The sequence below is a fragment of the Mixophyes fleayi genome, chromosome 2, assembly GCF_038048845.1.
Source record: "Mixophyes fleayi isolate aMixFle1 chromosome 2, aMixFle1.hap1, whole genome shotgun sequence".
Classification (NCBI taxonomy): domain Eukaryota; kingdom Metazoa; phylum Chordata; class Amphibia; order Anura; family Limnodynastidae; genus Mixophyes; species Mixophyes fleayi.
This window is the reverse complement of record NC_134403.1, coordinates 320897479-320916765: the sequence shown is the minus strand read 5'-3', so window position 1 is coordinate 320916765 and position 19287 is coordinate 320897479. Positions and strand designations below refer to the sequence as shown.

At 40.7% G+C, this 19287-nt stretch overlaps 1 protein-coding gene across 1 annotated transcript in view; it reads left to right on the top strand.

Annotated features, from left to right (window-relative positions):
* Positions 1-19287, top strand: part of LOC142140453 (3 beta-hydroxysteroid dehydrogenase type 7-like) — a 35577-nt gene that overhangs the window by 9323 nt on the left and 6967 nt on the right. Inside the window, exons 2-5 of the mRNA XM_075198192.1 lie at positions 340-507; positions 1842-1997; positions 2911-3019; positions 18178-18277. Coding sequence (XP_075054293.1) covers positions 360-507; positions 1842-1997; positions 2911-3019; positions 18178-18277 — 513 coding nt within the window. The 5' untranslated portion in view covers positions 340-359. The remainder of the gene's footprint in view (positions 1-339; positions 508-1841; positions 1998-2910; positions 3020-18177; positions 18278-19287) is intronic.

The following is a 19287-nucleotide window of genomic DNA, read 5'->3' as shown; positions in this document are numbered from 1 at the left end:
TGGTCCTAAGAATAAGACATAATACATGCTACTATAATTGGTGCTTTTCTATGAATTTATTTGATACTTTATAAATCTTGCGAAAGCTGCTGGGATTTATATTTTATATGTGATCCATTTGAAAGCTGTTGTAATTTAGCGATATACACCGGACAGCCACAACATTAAATCCACTGATAAGTCTTTAAATTGATTTGTATCTACTATTTAAGGTTTAGGAAAAATATAGGGAATTGGATTAATATACCATGATCACACGTTAATTGTGTTCTTTGGGGAATGTTTTACACTATACATTGAGCGAATGGATTGTGTTATTTTGCCTCTGCCTTTGTACAGATAACATACATTTGAGGAACATGGCAACGGATCTGGTGTACCTGGTCACAGGTGGAAGTGGTTTCATTGGGGAACACATTGTGCAGCTTTTGCTCAAAGAAGATTATGTAAAGGAGGTGAGAATTTTTGACTTCAATGAAAATGAAGCCCTACAACGTCTGAACACAGGTAAATATGTAAGTAACCACCAAAATGAAATAAAACAGTCCCCCATTGAAAAAATTCCCACCACGATGTCAGTCATTTGAATGGCAGTCTATATACCAGTAGGATAATCTATTGAAAGACTTTAATAATAGTTTCTTATATATAAATTCCATATCCCTTATCTGCACCTTTTTGACAGTCACAATCCAAAAATGAACTAAGTAATAACACTCACAGCCTGGTCTGATTACCACTAATGAGGGTGCATGGGTCCCCCAGCACAAGCTGCACACAGTACCACACTATGACTGGGTGTGTTGGTCGCAGTGTAACGGGGAAACCAACAATGCTTATTACCCATTATTGAAATCCTGTTGACTTTTGGATAAGTGGACCTTTAAATGAATAAAACATTGTGAGTACACACTGGAATACAATTACAGTAGCAGGTAGGTACATTTGCACCAAGATGTAAAGGCTCATCTTGGTGCAAAAGTAATGAATGCACTATGCATGCAAACAACTCACATCCTTACTTAGAGTTCCAGATGTCTTCGACATTTTAAATGTGTTCTAGTAGATCTTTGGTATAATAATACAAACTGGGGGGGGGGGGTGCACTAAATATTTCTGTGTTCTATATTTGTAAATATTGCAATATGTCTTTTCATATCAGGTCAAAGACAAGCACAGTCATTTGGGTATTATGTGAGTAGAAATAGATGAATTACCTGAATTTCCTTGCAAAAATGAATTAAAGCCTTTGGCCCAATAATTACATTTTTATGATATTTTTTTATTCTGGTCTGAATGTCAAACCAATGTGGTTTTAACTTCACTCTATTTTTCACACTTATATATTTCACAAGAAACAGGAACAGATCTCACCATCTGTAAACACTTCGCTATATTGTGGTATAATCAGTAGAATGTTATGTTTTTGTTGACAATTTTTATGAGCTGATTTCTTATATCTGATTCTGTAAAACTGAGCCTCAAATGGCTAAATTCAAAGGAATAACAAAAATAAATGTATCATTACCCTAATCACTACCGATAAGGGCTCATTCTCAAGTTAGTGCTTAAGAGCGCTGAGCGGTAAGAAAATAGAGCAGGGATCAAGTTTGTTGAATCTTTGAGCAGATGTACATTGTTCACACTCTAACATATGTTACTTGGCAATATTACAGCGCCATGCACTGTCCATGCAGTCAGCATGGTCAGACCTTAATCAAACCCGAAAATAAATGTTTAGCTTCTGCATGTGCAGCAATTGTTGCCATTGAAATTACATCTGTGTTAGTACACAGAGAGGTGTATTAAACCTGTTCATTTTCTTTCTATTGCATCTTTAGCTTCTACCACTATAACATTCATTAAAGGAGATATCACCAATTTTAACCAGATTCTGGCAGCGGTTCAAGGCGTCCATGTTGTTATACATACCGCTGCCCTTGTGGACTTTCTGAATATATTTCCATTCAAGAAACTGGAAGCTATAAATGTCGGAGGTGAGTTTAAAGAACATGAATACTATTTATGTGTATGCTTTATTTTCTCTTTATCTGCAGTTGTCCTGCTAATTGGACAAGTGCATTTCTCTTCTTATTGGATTCTCTCAATTCAAACGTCTTCATGCGATGCCTATTGGGATGCTCCATCAGCATGTGGTGGAAGTCCAGGGAACCCCAAGAGATTTACTAGCTGAACATAGCGACAGTATAATGACCAGATGTCATCAGATCATCGCTAAACCCTGGTACTTTTTTCGACTGGCAAGGAGCAGACAGGGCAAATAACTAAAGTAAAATAAAGATAAAGCCAGTCCTTGTTTTATTTATTGCGTAGTGACATACACATTCTAACACACTATGATGAATTGCACATATCTTGCAACATAACCATGTAATTGCGCCAATTTTTCGACATGCGTTTTATGTGTACATTTAGATTGCAAGCTATGTGTCCCAGATATCTAACTAATACAGATAATATGTGAAGATTAAACATAAAAGAAGTACAGTAGCAGACAGAAAAACCTAGAAACCATTGCTGGCAAACACCCTTCCCAGTTCCCATTCACATACCTGCAAACTGTCCAGATTGTGGCAGGGCAGTCCCTGAATCACGGACCTCGGAAGGGGCTGGTATTATTTAAAAGTGTTTTTAGGAGGATTTCTGGGGGTTTGGTAGAATTGGGGCAGGACTTATTTTGCCCACTTCTGCATGTCTCATTGTTGTCAGATATGTATTCACATTAGTCACATCAGAGGGAAACACGGCTCTGGGAAAGAAGAAATCTGTCTGGACAGGAATTTTCTGTAGGAAATGCCATTTTAATGGGTGAATAAACTAATCCATTTGCGTATTTAAGATTATTGTGAAGAAAATCAAAAGTACATAATGTTTTATCTTTGTGCACAGGGACAGAAAATGTTCTTAACGCTTGTCTGGCCATGGGGGTCCCGTACTTACTGTACACCAGCTCAATAGCAGCTGTAGGACCAAATACCAATTCAGATCCAATGATGGGGTAAGAATTACAGCTGCATCCATTTTATCCTTATATTCAGAAGTAATGTGTTTATAGTTAGTAGATGCCTAATTGTATTTTTTTATCTGCATGTAGGGCTGTGTTTATCATATGCAGCACAGAATTTGTCTTATGTTCATTTTATCTAATTTTATATTTTCCATTTAATATCTTTCTTTTTGTTCTTGCTGTTTACCAACCACCTATTTCTATTTCCCTAGCAATAAAAATGGAGGAAAAGTGCTAAATAGAGGGACATGAGATCGTGAGCTGCATTCACTAATCACTATTTTAAGGAGTACTCACTAGGGCAGCACCAACTCAAATAGCCTGATGCACTATAGCCTTGTGCATATGTATCTATACATTCCAATAAAGGCAAATGTATAAGTAAAGGTCACATATGGCATTCCACATTTCTACCATGCAAAGAGAAAAAATAACAAGAAAATAAAAACAGTAAATAGTGAGCATGTCTGTACTTCTTCCCTCACACCTCTTTCCACCTCACTTACCTTGAACAGTCAAACCCACAGAGGAAGGCTCGACTGCACTAACTCCCAGGGGCAGATCTAGATATATTTTTAAGGGGGGTGGGGGGATTTAGTCTCCGCCCCCTCTTTTACTTCGTTAGTGATCGGTAGGGGCTGTCTGCGGTCACACACTGTGTGCAGGTCGATGTCGGCAGAGCAGCTAGGCAGGATTGCCCCAATCGCCTACCCCCAAATCTGACACTGTTATCTCCTCCCCTTCCTCTGACTGGGTGTGCATAGTGACCTCCCTGCAGTGTGTAGAGGAGGTCACATGACTAGACAGCCAACTGCTCCCATGCAATCTTAATACACTCTCCTGCATTTTCATCCAATTATCGGGCCAATCAGATGATAAATGACTGATTGGCCAGATATCACCGTAGTGTGTACCCTGGAACGATGAACGATCATCATTACAAAGCACATGAAATCGTAGATTGTGATTTTCAAACTGACTTGAAAATTTCGTTCAACGATGGAACAATGTTGTTACAATTCTGCAGTGTGTATGTACTCTGCAGAATAGGAACGACAGATGAGGGAGGGGGACAGACAACATACCTTGGAAGGCAGGCTGAAAGCTGGGGGCAGACCCCTGTTGAGCGATGATCTGACAGCCAGCCTATGGTTATGACAGAGAAAGACCACAGATCTGAAGGTAATCGTGTACAGTGTGTACACATGAATCGGCATGCTGTTCGGGATTTTTTGATTATTTTTTTTTCTGTCATTAGTAAATCACTAATCGTTTATTTTACCTATAATGTGTACCTAGCCTTATTCTCTGCTCTGCTTGCCTGCAGAGAATAAGTAATATTGGGAGCAGCAGGTTAAGAGCTACAGGTTAAGACTCCGTGGGCCGCCAGTTGCCCACCACTGGTTTAGAAAGGGAAAGGACACATCTAAATGATTGCTATTAGAAACATCATCATTCTTCTTTTCACTAGTTTTCATACACATCCCTTTGTTTCCTTCTTAAAAAGTGAATAACCATATCAATTATACACAATTTTGGATAATATTGAGGATAATGTTGGATACTTTCTAAAAAAAAAAGTGATTGACTTAAAACTCCTAGCATAATTTACCTTTCTAAATGTGATCTTCTATTTTAGCTTTTTTTTATGTCAGTAGTGAATACATTTTATGCAAAACATTATTTCCCCTTTTTCATATTGTGATCAATAATATAATATAAAGTGTCTGACCTTTTGAATACACTGTAGGCTTTCATTTTTATTAATAGACGTGCAGAGCTACCATTTTATTTGATCACATACTTGAATCAAATTAAAACAATTAATTCATTCTATTTTTTAAAAAAAGGCTTGGGAACTCTTATCATATTATGGGCAGCACTATGGCTCAGTGGTTAGCATTTCTGCATTACAATCGGTTTCCTCCGGGTGCTCCACTTTCCTCCCATACTCCAAAGACATACTAGTAGGTTAATTGGCTGCTGACGACATTAACCCTAGTCTGTGTAGTGTGAGTGTGTAGTGTGTGTCAGGGAGTGATGTAAATGGCAATTATTCTCTTTATAGTGCTGGTATATAAATAAATGACGCTTCAAGATACAATAGGAAAAAGCTTAATAAAATAAAAAAAGATTGAAACATGCTTTTAAATGATGACAAGAGTCATTTAATTGCAATAAAAAAAACATTTCAACCTCATTTCATGGGTGCAGCTTAGTCACCATTCAGTAAGCTGTAAGGTTGCTCTGGAGTATTTACATTGCTGACCTTTTACCTACTGCAGGAGTTCAAGGACCTGAGTGTCTGGCAACACATTGTACATTAATTTGCTGTCACTGGATTGTGTTCACATTAGATCACTTGGCTAATGTTACTGAACTCAGTGTCATTTTCTGGGGAAATGTATTATTCTGTTGGCGTATAATAAACATATATCACTCTTATCACTCAGGGTCATGTGCAAGAAGAATAATGGCCTTTTTGCTAAAAAAAAAAACCTGATTCCGGGAGAGGGTCCATTTAAATGCCTGCAGGGCACAGTAGTGTGCCAGTCATTGCAGTGGTCCCCAGGACATTCCATTCTGTCAATCTCCTGGACAGTGGAATTCTGGTTGCAAGTTTCACCACTGATGTGAAAAGGGGGCTTCTCAAACACACCGACCACCAGGTGGCGGGCTGGCCCGGGCCGCTCAGTCTTACAGCTATTAGGGCCGGGGGGATAGGCCGGCCGGATGCAATATATGCATTTTCACAGGCGATGCGGCCGCGTCCCCCGGGCTGTCATCTCCCAAACCGCACCTGCCGACCACGCAGGTAAAGAGTGACAATAAACTACGGGAATGTGTTACCAGACTGAATAGTAGTCCCTGACAACTGAAGAAAAGAAAAGGAAAGAAGAAAAAGAGGAAAGTCTGTGGAAGTGTGATAAAAAAAACCAAACAGCCGACATACCAGATGTTAGCAGAGCAAATGAGAAAAGTGGATAAATGCTTAAAATGAAAGAGAGGAAAAAAAGAGAAAATAATAAGGACACTGAAGAAAGACTATAAAACAACAGTTGAAGTACAGCTCAAAATACAGTGTTACTTATTTACAGTTGGACATAAGTCTGTTTTTGCACAAGGTACACACGTTAGTACTATGCACCGAAAATTTGAACACATACTTTAATTTATAGCTTCTTGCGTATCCTTCACTGGCATCTCCTTATGCCTGGATAGAAGAAACCGAGGAGAGAAGGAACGGGCAAACATATGCCGAGTACAGTAAGGGCGTGTTCACATTGATGTGAACACGGCCTATATTAACTTATAAGTAAAATTCTCTACAAATAAATGGATCTCTGCAGTGTTGAAAAAAAATGACAATATTTATTTTTAATTTTAATTTTTAAGTGTACCCCTAACATGCATAGCGTGTGTGTGTGTGTGTGTGTGTGTGTGTGTGTGTTTTAGGGAATTTAGACTGTAAGCTCCAAAGGGGCAGGGACTGATGTGAGTGAGTTCTCTGTACAGCTCTGCGGACTTAGTAGCTCTATATAAATACCTGATGATGATGATGACTGCATAGAGACCCACCACATAAAGCTACAACAACGTTGCTATCAGGCTGTGCTGGTTTTTCCTGGAGAACCCACTTTTTTTGTGTGTCTGATTGCCATATGCGCCATTAAAAATGTAAATTATTAAGGTTACTCTCTTTAGTGTTATATGGCTCAATAAACTGGTGTTCTCGTAAGGTAAAACTTGTGTTGCATCTTCTTGATATTCCATTTTAATGTGAGAACACACATGTACATTGTAAATTAGGTATGTGAAAGTCTGTTTATTACCAATTGTGTGTGTGTGTGTATATATATATATATATATATATATATACAGAGAGAGAGAGAGATAGATAGAAAGAAAGAAAGAGAGAGAGAGAGAGAGAGAGAGATACGTTTCTTACTATTTAGAATGAGTGAGATGTAATTTAAGTATGTTTTACTATGATCTTACTTACTCAGTTGTGTGATAATTGATTAAATACTCTTGTTGGGGAGCAGAAATTTAAAAATCTCTCCCCGCTGACCCGTAAAGATACCACTGATGACATTGCAGGAAGACCGCAAAGGAATGCATTAGGGGAAATTTTGATCTGTCTTGAGAGTGATCAGTTATATAATGTTTGGATCAAAAACACTTTTACATTAGGATCATCCAGGACAGATTGGACTGTACAAACTGTGATCCATGTGCAAACAGGACGATGAAGAAGTCTGCAATACAAACTACAAGAGTTAGACACCTTGGGCCTGATTCATTAAGGATAGTAAAGCAAAATAAGGAGTAACTTTGCACCTTGGCAAAACCATGCTGCATGGGGAGGTTAAATTTAAAATGTGGGGACAGATTTATAGTTGGGATAGGGCATGTCCTAGATCAACTTTAAATTTCAATGTAAAAATAAATCTATCAAGTTTTTGTGTGCTACTTGAAAAAACAGCCAGTTTGTAACTTATGTGCAAAATAGTAAACTAATATGCACCCCTTGCATTGTGACATGGTTTTGTCCAGGAGAAAACTCTTTTGCCTTACTTTCCTTAATTAATCAGGCATTGAATCCCTTGATTTTATATATATCTAACAAATGTTTGCGTTCCTAAAGAATACTTTTCTATGCTTTAATAGTAAACACGCTTGAACTGTTCCTAATGAAGACCATACGAATTTAAATGAACCACACCGCCAAGCCAACAGATATATAAGCTTTTTCTTTCCTTCTGTATAAGTGGGATACTCTCTCCCATAAATTCCTCTTAGTGGACACATCTGGTTGTGATCCAAAGCTGTGTCATATCTTCTTTAGGAGATTTGTAAAATCCATGGACCTTTATTGCATTTTAATTATTATTGTTTTATTATAAATTGGAAGATATCAATCTGACTCAATGTTATTGTATACAACTATATATTAAGAAATGTACAGTACTGATGGATGATGTGTAGGAGAAGTATTGACGCTGCATTGTGTTAGTTATTTCCGGATTCCCCTATGGAATGCAGCTCTATGCTAAACAGACTGGAGCTGTATCCTTTTATGACAGCGGGATCCAACTCATAGCCTGGTGCTGGTTGTGTCTGGTTGCATAAGCTGTTCATTCCCCTTCTTCAAAACAAAACAAAAAATGTGTCCTCAGATCATCAAGAGCTATAAAATGACCTGTATTGAGCCGCAATACTCCAGCTCAGAGAATTAATGCAGCTACCAAGATTCTAAGAGACATTAACATGCCATACAGAGGGATATTTCCAGTGAAGTTGGTAATCAATAAAGGTGGAAAGATCTACTCAGTTTCCGCTCCAGATCATGCACTTCCAAGGGGACTTTGATGTAATGCGCAAATTAAGCCACACCCAGATTTCACTATTGTGTAGCTCATGCCCTAAGATTAGCCATGAAAATAATTTTGAAATTACAAGGTCACTGCAGTGACATCTCAGGCAGGATTTCAGAAGGTAATGGGTTCTACTTCAAATATCCAAGTGAACTAGACAGGGGTGTCCTCTCTCGCCCTTTATTTTCGCACTGGCAATATAACTATTTGCAAAGTACATCAGATCTTCCGGGTCATTGCGTCTACTGTCTGTTTGGTAATTCAAGGCAAGATTGAGGCAGGAGACACATTAAAACAACTGTGAATTTATATGTAGAAAACATCCAGAGTAACCGATAATCATATACAGAGGAAATACAGCTTTCAACTGATTAATGAGCACATAATAAAGTTACTAGTAGTGGTAGTCTCAAACAACTGAAGTGATTAAAGATCTTCAGAGACACTGGCAGTCTGTAGTACTTCAAAAAGTATAATAACAGTTCCAATAATAGACAATAGTACTCACAGATGCAAACTTTGAAATGGAGGATATCCAATATTCATGAACACATGAAAGGCAACAAAAGTCTAAGTGCAACTGAGATCAGCCCAGAGCCCCTAAGAGCAGTATCAGCAAGTGCTGTAGAAATATTTCATTCCTAGCTATCAGACAATTATTTCATATAAGCAGTTCTATGTTCAAGCTGCAGTACTCACAGAAGAATTCAAAGTAAGCTGCATGTCAAGAAGCTTAGAGTAGTAGTGCTGTTTGCCAGGGTACAGTCGGACAGAAACCGGTACCTGAAGAATCTTTTTGCCAATGTAAAATTACAAATTGTTAGATGTAGGATGCAGAGGTCTGTCAAACCCTTGGAAACCCATCAGAAAACTAGAAGTGGTTCTGACAGCCAAGATAACTCAAACTGCAGATGTTAAAATAATGTCCTCTTCTTTTTGTAGTGTTGGGTAAGATATACTTACCTACCATCTTCATTTCTTGATCTGACAAACCAATATTAAAAAAAAAAAAATTTGAAGGAATCGGACTGATCCTGCACAAACCAGCTAATGTCCAGTAAGCCCATCTACTTAATAGAGGGGCACCAACCAGAAAAGTTCATTCATTTTGATGGATGGAGTGTTTGGTCCCTGGTCGTACTGCTGTCTCATGGAAAAGCAAAATAATAAAAGTAACAAAAAAACAAAATTGTGTGAACTGTATTACAGACAGTGTTGTCCTATAATAAACCTGAGTGACTGGTAACTGTCAGATTAAACGGGTAATGTATGTCATTATTGATGAACAATACAGACCAAATAAGTCAGGTTGTACCACTCATTCAGTGTCTTAATTGTCAATGCGGCACCACTCACACTACGCACCGGCTGTTGCCATGGAGTGTGAAGCTGTCAGTTGCTATTTCTTTATGTTTGTAATGGGTTGGTGACATGGGGGAGGCACAGGGCCATAACAAGGGTAGTGCAGGTGGTGTGGCAGAGGGGGTGCAACATCCGCCCGCTATATTCAGCCCCCTGATGGCCCCATGACACTCGCCACATAGCTGCAATTTCTCAGTGACAGGGAATTGTACATGATGTGCAAATGTGATGTCAGGATGCTTTTAGACGGAGACAGCATGGAAACCAGAAGAAGCAGGAAGAAGACAGACAGAACAAGACGATGACAGAGGAAGGAGAAGACAGAGCTAAAGAGACCTGTAATTAATTTGCTGTAAGGATAGAGAGATCAGAGGAGAGGGGTTGTAAAATACAAGGGGTGGAGTGAGGGGACTGTTAAAAACAGGGGGACTGGAGAGAACAAGGGCTAGTTAGAGCTGGGGGTTGGAGAGAAGGGGGCAGTTTCTAAGGAGTACATAAACATATACTGTGTTAATACAATAAAACATGATAAGTAATTAATTATAAAAAAAACAAATTAGTACTATATTTAAAGAGACGGTGATATGCTTATTAGTAATAATAATCTCTATCAAATGTGACGGAAATTTGTAAGCCATTCATTTGATTGTGGGACTGGTGGGGGAAATAGGCCTTTATATTAAATGGAAATGCTATTCATGCAGGGCTAGTGAGGGGTGAAAATTGTCAGTTTATTAAATATTTGTGTTATAAATTTAATATAAGGATTGGTGAGCGGTGAAATAAGACTGTTAATTAAATGGGAATGCTAAAGGGGAGCGGGCATTTCTGTTTTCTAAATGGGACTGCTATTAATTTAATGTTGGGGCTAATGAGGGGTGAAATCGGTGTGTTAATGCTGGGGCTTATTGAATATAATGAGGCCTGTTTGTAGAACAAAGAAAGCTATTGATTTAATGTTGGGGTGGTTGGGGTTATAATTTCCTATTGTTTAGTCATTACTCGACCTTCCAGGAGGTGAATAGTAACTGTTTTCCAAACAGGGAACCCAACATTCCAGGATCCGGCCAAGCAGCAACTGAGTAGCTGCACCAGGTAGGACTGTCCCCTCTGGCGGTATGTTCCCGTGATTGTGTGGGAATAAAGGTTTGGAGGGGGTGGCACCAGTGCTCTAAAACTTTTAGTTACGCTCTGGGAAGGGGGGCATCTAGCATGCCCAGAACTTATGCACCAGCCCTGCCGAGCAGAGCAACGGATGATGAGATAGTAGCACACTGCAAGGTCTTACTCTCAGGCAGAGAGTGTGGAAAGAAGCACCGAGCATGCAGGATTCACAAATGGGCATGCTTGGAGCAAAGGCAGAATCCTGAGAACGTGTTTCACCTTGCTGTCAGTTCCCTTGTCAGAATAAAGAAGAAAAATTTGCAATACTTGTCTAAGCCCTGCACTCACCTTACATACATATTAACATACTAGGAGAGAGAGGCTACACACATCACAAAGATTAAACTCAGGTATATGATCATATATCTGCTCAGGTTCTTCTTCTTACCTTTTATGATTCTTCTCTCAGTAGGTACTGTACCTATTAATGTTTTACTTTAATACTTGTTATGGTCTAGTAAAAATATGAAGGACATACAGGTCAATGTAGCAATTGCACTTCTAGAGCACACTGATCTCTGAATAGATAACACATTCTCTACATGCCCTTCATACCATACAAAAAGTCAGAATACTAACAACAAAGTAAATATTTTAACCATGACTAGTGTATAATTGTCCTTTTTTATATATCCAATACATATCAAAATTCCCATTTGTTATTATTATAAATTGAATGCAAATCACATTCAAACAGTGTAATAGTCCTAGAATTACGAGAACTCCATGGAACTTCATGTTTTCGGAATACAAAGTTAAAAGGAGGTTACATTTCATGAACTTGTGCCTACTTTTAGCACTGATAACTGTAACATTTTCCAACATATAATAACAAGTTAACCCGTGCATGATACTCATGCATTCTAGTGAAATCAAGCTACTTAAGGTGTTAAAAAGGTTCTTGTCATGCATTTGGGCCATAGCCCAGGCCTCCTCAGGGGAAGAGCGTTACTTCCCGACGTAAGCGCCCTTTTTTAACGTGGTTTTGTCCACATGTCACCACCTCATCATTCTTCTCCATTACCTCATCCTTCATTTTCATTGCCACATCTATCCAGGGATCTCTCTCAGCGGTCCTGAGTATCACACTCCTCTCACTCTGTCACCCCCGGCAACCACCAACCACTCCCAACTGTCACTTCTCCTTCAAGAAATATATATATATATTTTTTAAATCTTTATAAACACTTTTAGCAATCAACAAATTAAATTAACAAATTAAAAACATCTTAGTATACCAAATTTCAGCCCTTTCTGAATTTTTTTTTTCCACACACAGTAAGAATTTATTAGGCCAGTGTATAACTCCGCCCAGCAGGTGGCGCTGCAGCTTGGTTTTATTTTTTCCACACACACACACACAGACAGACTAACACACGCCACTAAGCATTTATATTATAGATAGATCATTTATGCAGACTGTGTTTAATCCTGTACTGTATTTAAAATATTGTATCCTACTGTAATATTTATCTGTGATTTGCTGTAATACAGACATATTGCAAAACAATGGGTCCAAATTCTATTGCAATGCATAACTTATTAATGTGCTATTGTCATTCAGGTTTGAAATATTTAATAGCAAGAAAAAGCTTTATTGCAATGTACAGTTATTACAATACATACAATTTTAGAGAAAATGAGGTGTTAAACTTTGCATCACCCCTTCCTTTCTATCCATGAATTGCTGATTCCTAGGAGTCATCCTGTTCATTTGAAATCCTGTACATATAACTTGTTGCAAAATGGATTATAGAAGTACCCTATTTACCCAGCATTTCAAAAGGTAAAATAGTGCTGTTACTTGGTTTTATTGAAGCAATAGATACTGATAGGTAAGCTTTTTTTAAATGACATAGCAATTAAAAATACTAGAATACACAATAATAGACAGTCAGTCTAGTCTAGTCAGGTTTGCTTTATCCCAGTGTCAGGCACACTTTTAAATTAAAGACTTGTGGAGATAACCTAGGTTCCTTACACTTGTATGTACGTGTTTGGACACCTCTAGCCAGCTAATTTATTTTCACTTGTTTTTACTTTCGCTGGGTACACATTACAGAAAATTTCTCCTGATGCGATATCTTTAACGATTTTACCAAGTCCCGATCAGCATGCTGATTCATGCAAACACATACGATTTTACACTATTTGCCTTCAGATCTGTGCTCTTCATCTGTCATAACCATATGTTGAAAAGATTGCGATTCTGCACACTCTATAGAGATCTGCCTACAATGCTGGTCGTGAGTGCGTTAGGGGTAAGCGGGTTCGGATTTTTGAAATCCAAACACCCCCGTACAGTGCCGATCCGAGCCCGGATCCGAGCACTGTTCGGGGATTCCCGCCCGACGCAAAACTCAGAACGAGGCAAAACGTCATCATCCCGCCGTCGAATATCGCGAGATCCGGATTCATATTATTCCCCGCCATCTCCACTCGGGCATTGGAGAGGGAAGAGGGAGGGTGTGTGGTGTAGTCCTCTGTCATGCTCAGTCCAGTGGTGCTGTCCTGTGCTCTGTCCTGCTCAGTCCAGTAGTGCTGTCCTGCTCAGTCCAGTGGTGCTGTCCTGTGCTCTGTCCTGCACAGTTCAGTGGTGGTGCTGCCATAATTCCAGTGATGCTGTACTGTGTTGTCCTGTGCTGATTAAGTCCAGTCCAGTGGCACTGCCATATAAGTCCAGTCCAGTGGTACAGCCATTTAAATCCAGTGGTGCTGTCCTGTGCTGCTTAAGTCCAGTCCAGTGGTGCTGCCATATAAGTCCAGTCCAGTGGTACAGCCATATAAATCCAATGGTGCTGTCCTGTGCTGCAAAAGTCCAGTGGTGTTGTCCTGTACTACATAAGTCCAGTGGTTCAGTCCAGTGGTACTGCCGTATAAGTCCAGTGGTACTGCCGTATAAGTCCACTGATCCTGCCGTATAAGTCCAGTGGTATTGCTGTATAAGTCCACTGATCCTGCCATATAAGTCCAGTGGTACAGCCATATAACTCCAGTCCAGTGGTACTCTCCTGTGCCGCATATAATTTTGAAAAGGCTTTGCCGAGTGTGTGTGTGGTTTAGGGGTACGCTCTCTTGTGCTGCATATAATGGAGAACAAGAATTTGGAGGATAAAGTAGGGAAATATCAAGAACCACTTCCTCCTAATGCTGAAGCTGCTGCCACTAGTCATGACATAGACGATGAAATGCCATCAACGTCGTCTGCCAAGGCCGATGCCCAATGTCATAGTAGAGGGCATGTAAAATCCAAAAAGCCAAAGTTCACTAAAATTATAAAAAAAAAGAAATTAAAATCATCTGAGGAGAAACATAAACTTGCCAATATGCCATTTACGACACGGAGTGGCAAGGAACGGCTTAGGCCCTGGCCCCGTGTTCATGACTAGTGGTTCAGCTTCACACAACGATCTAAGCCCTCCTCCTCCCCCCCTCTAGAAAATTTAAGAGAGTTAAGCTGTCATCAAAAACACAGCAAACAACTCTTCTAAAGACATGGCATCACAAATCCCCAATGAGAGTCCAAGGGTGTTGGTGGTTGCGATGCCTGACCTTCCCATCACTGTACGGGAAGAGGTGGCTCCTTCTATCATTTGCAGCATGCCCTCTGCATATGCTGGAAGGATCACCCACAGTGCAGTTCCAGATTTTGATAATGAAGGTGTCAATGTTGTACACCAGGAGGAGGATATTGATGTAGCTGGCGCTGAGGAGGAAGTTGACGAGGAGAATGCTGATGTGGTTTGCTTAAATGAGGCACCAGGGGAGGAAACAGTTGTTGTCCATGGGATGAAAAAGCCCATCGTCATGCCTGGGTAAAAGACCAATAAATCCACCTCTTCGGTCTGGAATTATTTCTATCCCAATCCGGACAACAAATGTATGGCCATATGTAGCTTATGTAATGCTGCAATAAGCAGGGGTAAGGATCTTTGCCACCTAGGGACATCCTCCCTTATACGTCACCTGAAGACCCTTCATAATTCTGTGTTTAGTTCAGGAACTGTGGCTAGGACCGTCAGCAGTCCAGGGACACCTAAATCCCTTGGTCCTGTTGTATCCACACCAGCAACACCCTCCTCGTCAATTTCCTCCTCGATCCGGATCGGAGGTAGTCCTGCAGGCCATGTCACCGGCATGACTGAGTCCTCTTTAATCCGGGATTCTTCCGGAGGATCCTGCAGCCCTACGCCTACTACTGCCGCTGCTGCTGTTGCTGCTGGGAGTCGGCCATCTTCCCAGAGGGGAAGCAATTGACCGTACAACAGTCGTTTGCCATGAGGACGAAGTACGACAGCAGTCATCCTATGGCAAAGCGGATAACTGCGGCCTTGACAGCTATATTGGTGTTAGTGCATTCGGTGTCCGCCATCAGTGGAGTGGGATTTAGACGGTTGATGGAGGTATTGTGTCCCCGGTACCAAATCCCGTCTAGATTCCACTTCACTAGGCAGGAGACACCCTGGATGTACAGAGAAGTACGAAAAAGTGTCCTCGGTGCTCTGAAAAATGTGGTTGTACCCACTGTCCACTTAACCACGGACATGAGGACAAGTGGTTCAGGGCAAACTAAGGACTATATGACTGTGACAGCCCACTTGGTAGATGCATCAGTAGCAGCATCTCCCAAACGCCTGCTCGTTCCAAGGCAGGCAACGTTGTGTATCACCGGTTTCAGTAAGAGGCACAACGCCGACAACCTCTTAGAGAAACTGAGGGAAATCATCTCGCAGTGGCTTACCCTACTTAGACTCTCCTGGGGATTTGTGGTGTCGGACAACGCCAGTAACATTGTGCGGGCATTACATATGGGCAATTTCCAGCACGTGCCATGTTTTGCCCACACAATAAATTTGGTGGTGCAGCATTATCTTAAAAGTGACAGGGGTGTGCAGGATATGCTTGCGGTGGCCCGCAAAATTGCGGGACACTTTCGCCATTCTGCCACTGCCTACTGGAGCACCATCAAAAACGCCTGAACCTGCCCTGCCATCACCTCAAACAAGAGGTTGTGACGCGCTGGAACTCCACGCTCTATATGCTGCAGAGGATGGAGGAGCAGCAAAAGGCCATTCAAGCCTACACAGCCACCTACGACATAGGCAAAGGAGTGGGGATGCGCCTGAGTCAAGCGCAGTGGAGACTGATTTCAGTGTTGTGCAAGGTTCTCCAGCCGTTTGAACTTGCCACACGAGAAGTCAGTTCCGACACTGCCAGCTTGAGTCAGGTGATTCCCCTGATCAGGCTGTTGCAGAAGCAGCTGGAGAAAGTGAGGGAGGAGCTGGTAAAGCGTTGCGATTCCGCAAAGCATGTAGCTCTTGTGGATGAAGCCCTTCGTACGCTTTGCCAGGATCCGAGGGTGGTCAGTCTTTTAAAGTCAGAGGAATACATTCTGGCCACCGTGCTCGATCCTCGGTTTAAAGCGTATGTTGTGTCTCTGTTTCCGGCGGACACAAGTCTACAGCGGTGCAAAGACCTGCTGATCAGGAGATTGTCATCTGAAGAGGACCGTGACATGGCAACAGCTCCTCCTTCATTTTCTTCCACACCTGTGGCTGCGAGGAAACAGCTGAGATTTCCTAAACGACCCGCTGGCGGGGATGCAGAGCAGGCAGGACCGAATTTGAACATCTGGTCCGGACTGAAGGACCTGCCAACGATTGCTGACATGTCTACTGTCGCTGCATTGGATGCTGTCACCATTGAAAAAAAGGTGGAAGATTACTTTGGTGACAGCATCCAAGTAGACATGTCAGACAGTCCTTACTTGTACTGGCAGGAAAAAAAGGCAGTTTGGAAGCCCCTGTACAAACTGGCTCTATTTTACCTGAGTTGTCCCCTTCCAGTGTGTAATCCGAAAGAGTTTTTAGTGCAGCGGGGAACCTGGTCAGTGAGCGGCGAAGGAGGTTGCTTCCGCAAAATGTGGAGAAGATGATGTTCATCAAAAATTTTAATGAATTATCAAATTTTCAATGAAGACCAGCAATGGCCTCCAGAGACTACAGAGGTACCTGTGATTTTGGAGTCCAGCGGGGACGAATTGATAATGTGTGAGGATGAGGAAGTACACACTGAAGGGGGCGAGGAATCAGAGGATGAGGATGAGGACAACATCTTGCCTCAGTAGAGCCAGTTTACTTTGTACAGGGAGAGATGAATTGCTTTTTTTGCGTGGGGGCCCAAACAAACCAATCATTTCAGCCACAGTAGTTTGGTAGGCCCTGTCGCTGAAATGATTGGTTTGTTAAAGCCAATACCTTGAGGGGGGTGTTTTGGCAAAACCCATTAGAACCCAAAACCTGAAGGTAATCAGAACCCAGAACCCAAAACGCAAAAAGTGGCCGATGCACATCCCTAGAGAGCGTACACACTGCAGAATTTGCCCAACATCGTTCCATCATTGATTGTGATTTTTAGTCAGTTCATAAAATCAAATCCAACGATACGATGTGCTTCGGTACAATAAAACATGATCGTTGGAGTGTACACACTAATGTGCTATTGGATCTAACAGTCGTTTATCGTGCGATTGGCACGACAATCAGGTGAAAAACCTGTAGTGTGTACCCAGCTTTAGTGATTCAGGAGCTCATTTAGAGTCGGATGCAATGTGCTTCTAAAACGTGTAGGAGTAGGAGTGTGCTGCAGCTTGGTAGGGTATTACGAGTAGCATGGAACCTCTCGTAATACCCTACCGAATTGCGAGCAGTTCATGCAGCTAGCTAACTACTTGCGCCACCTAATTCCTGATGCAAAGTTTAAGCCCTTTTTTGATGTGTATTGCGTCTGCGCCTTACTGCGTCTAGGATTTTCTTACTGGGTCACATCTTCACAATTCCACGTTACGCCCTTTCCCTTGTAGTGAGCCGCAAGCTGTCGCAAGTGTTAATTGCGTCCAAGATACAGCCGGATATGGTACTTGCTGCACATGCGTGATAGTGTTTTTTTGGTCGATGCGCCTAAAACTGACTTTGCGTCCGACTCTAAATGAGGCCCTCAGTGTCATTTCTAACTCCACCCAGACACCTGTACACAACCCACCTCTTCTTCTCCAATCTTAACCTCCTTCCCATAAAACTCTTACTTTTGTTTCCAGAAATGTTCCCTCAATTTTTTTCCTGCCTATATCTCAGTAAGACAGATGATCTCTCTGCTTGAACCAGGGATCAGGATTTTTGATAAAGATCTACGTTAATTACTACGTATCCATATTTATTAAAAATATCCTCTTTATTTTATTTTAAGATTCACTGAAGAAACTATATACGAGGGTGAAAACTTGCTTTGGTACGGAAAAACCAAGGCTTGTGCTGAAAAATTAATCTGCTTGGCTAATGGGCAGCAGGTAATAATGAAAATATAATATTTATATAACTTTGCACAGTTATTATTCAATATTCAAATCCGTGTTTTATTTCCAATGGTAAAAAAAAATGCTGCATGAAAACTCATTTAGGTTTTCTGGATAGCTGTAATCTCTTTAAGTTATGTAGTAATACTACTGATGTTGTCGCTGGCTGAAATGTAGCATCAAATCCATAGCATTAATTAATAGTGACTACAGGATATCAATTTTCTTCAGTAAGATTTCCCGTTCCACAGTATATGTCACCTAGTTATTATCACTAATGTAGCCACAGGTGAAATAACTCACCACAAAAAAGTTATGCTTAATGATTATATATAAATCATCATCATCATCCTCAACATTTATTTACATAGTGCCAGCTAATTCCGTAGCAGTTTACAACTGGGAACAAACATTAATAAAACAATACTGGGTAATACATACAGACAGAGAGGTATGAGGGCTCTGCTCGCAAGCTTACAATCTATATATAAATAATGGGTCTTGTTAGTAGCACTAAAGAAATGATGTGCACGGCTCATTTGTATGTGCAATTGGGAATATTTTACTTCAAATTAATACAGGAAAGTCCCATTATCCATATTCACATATGGTTTTCACAATTTAAAACAAGATTTGTAGTGTGACCAGCAAAAAGCAAAATTCTGGCACTATATACCCGTACAGGGGGTAAATGTATCAAGCTGAAAGTTTTCCGGAGGGTTTGAAAGTGGAGATGTTGCCTATATCAACCAATCAGATTCTAGCTTTCATTTTGCAGAATGCACTAAATAAATGACAGCTAGAATCTGATTGGTTTTTCAAACCCGCCGGAAAAATCTCAGCTTGATACATTTACCCCCAGATGTTAGTTCTGATCTGTCTCCCCAAGCAAAGAAACATTTGGGGGTTTGATATACTTTTAAGAACTTCTGTACTAAAAAAAAAGTGCCCTGTTCCACCACTGTGAAAAGGAAACTGAATATATCACACACATGTAAATACAC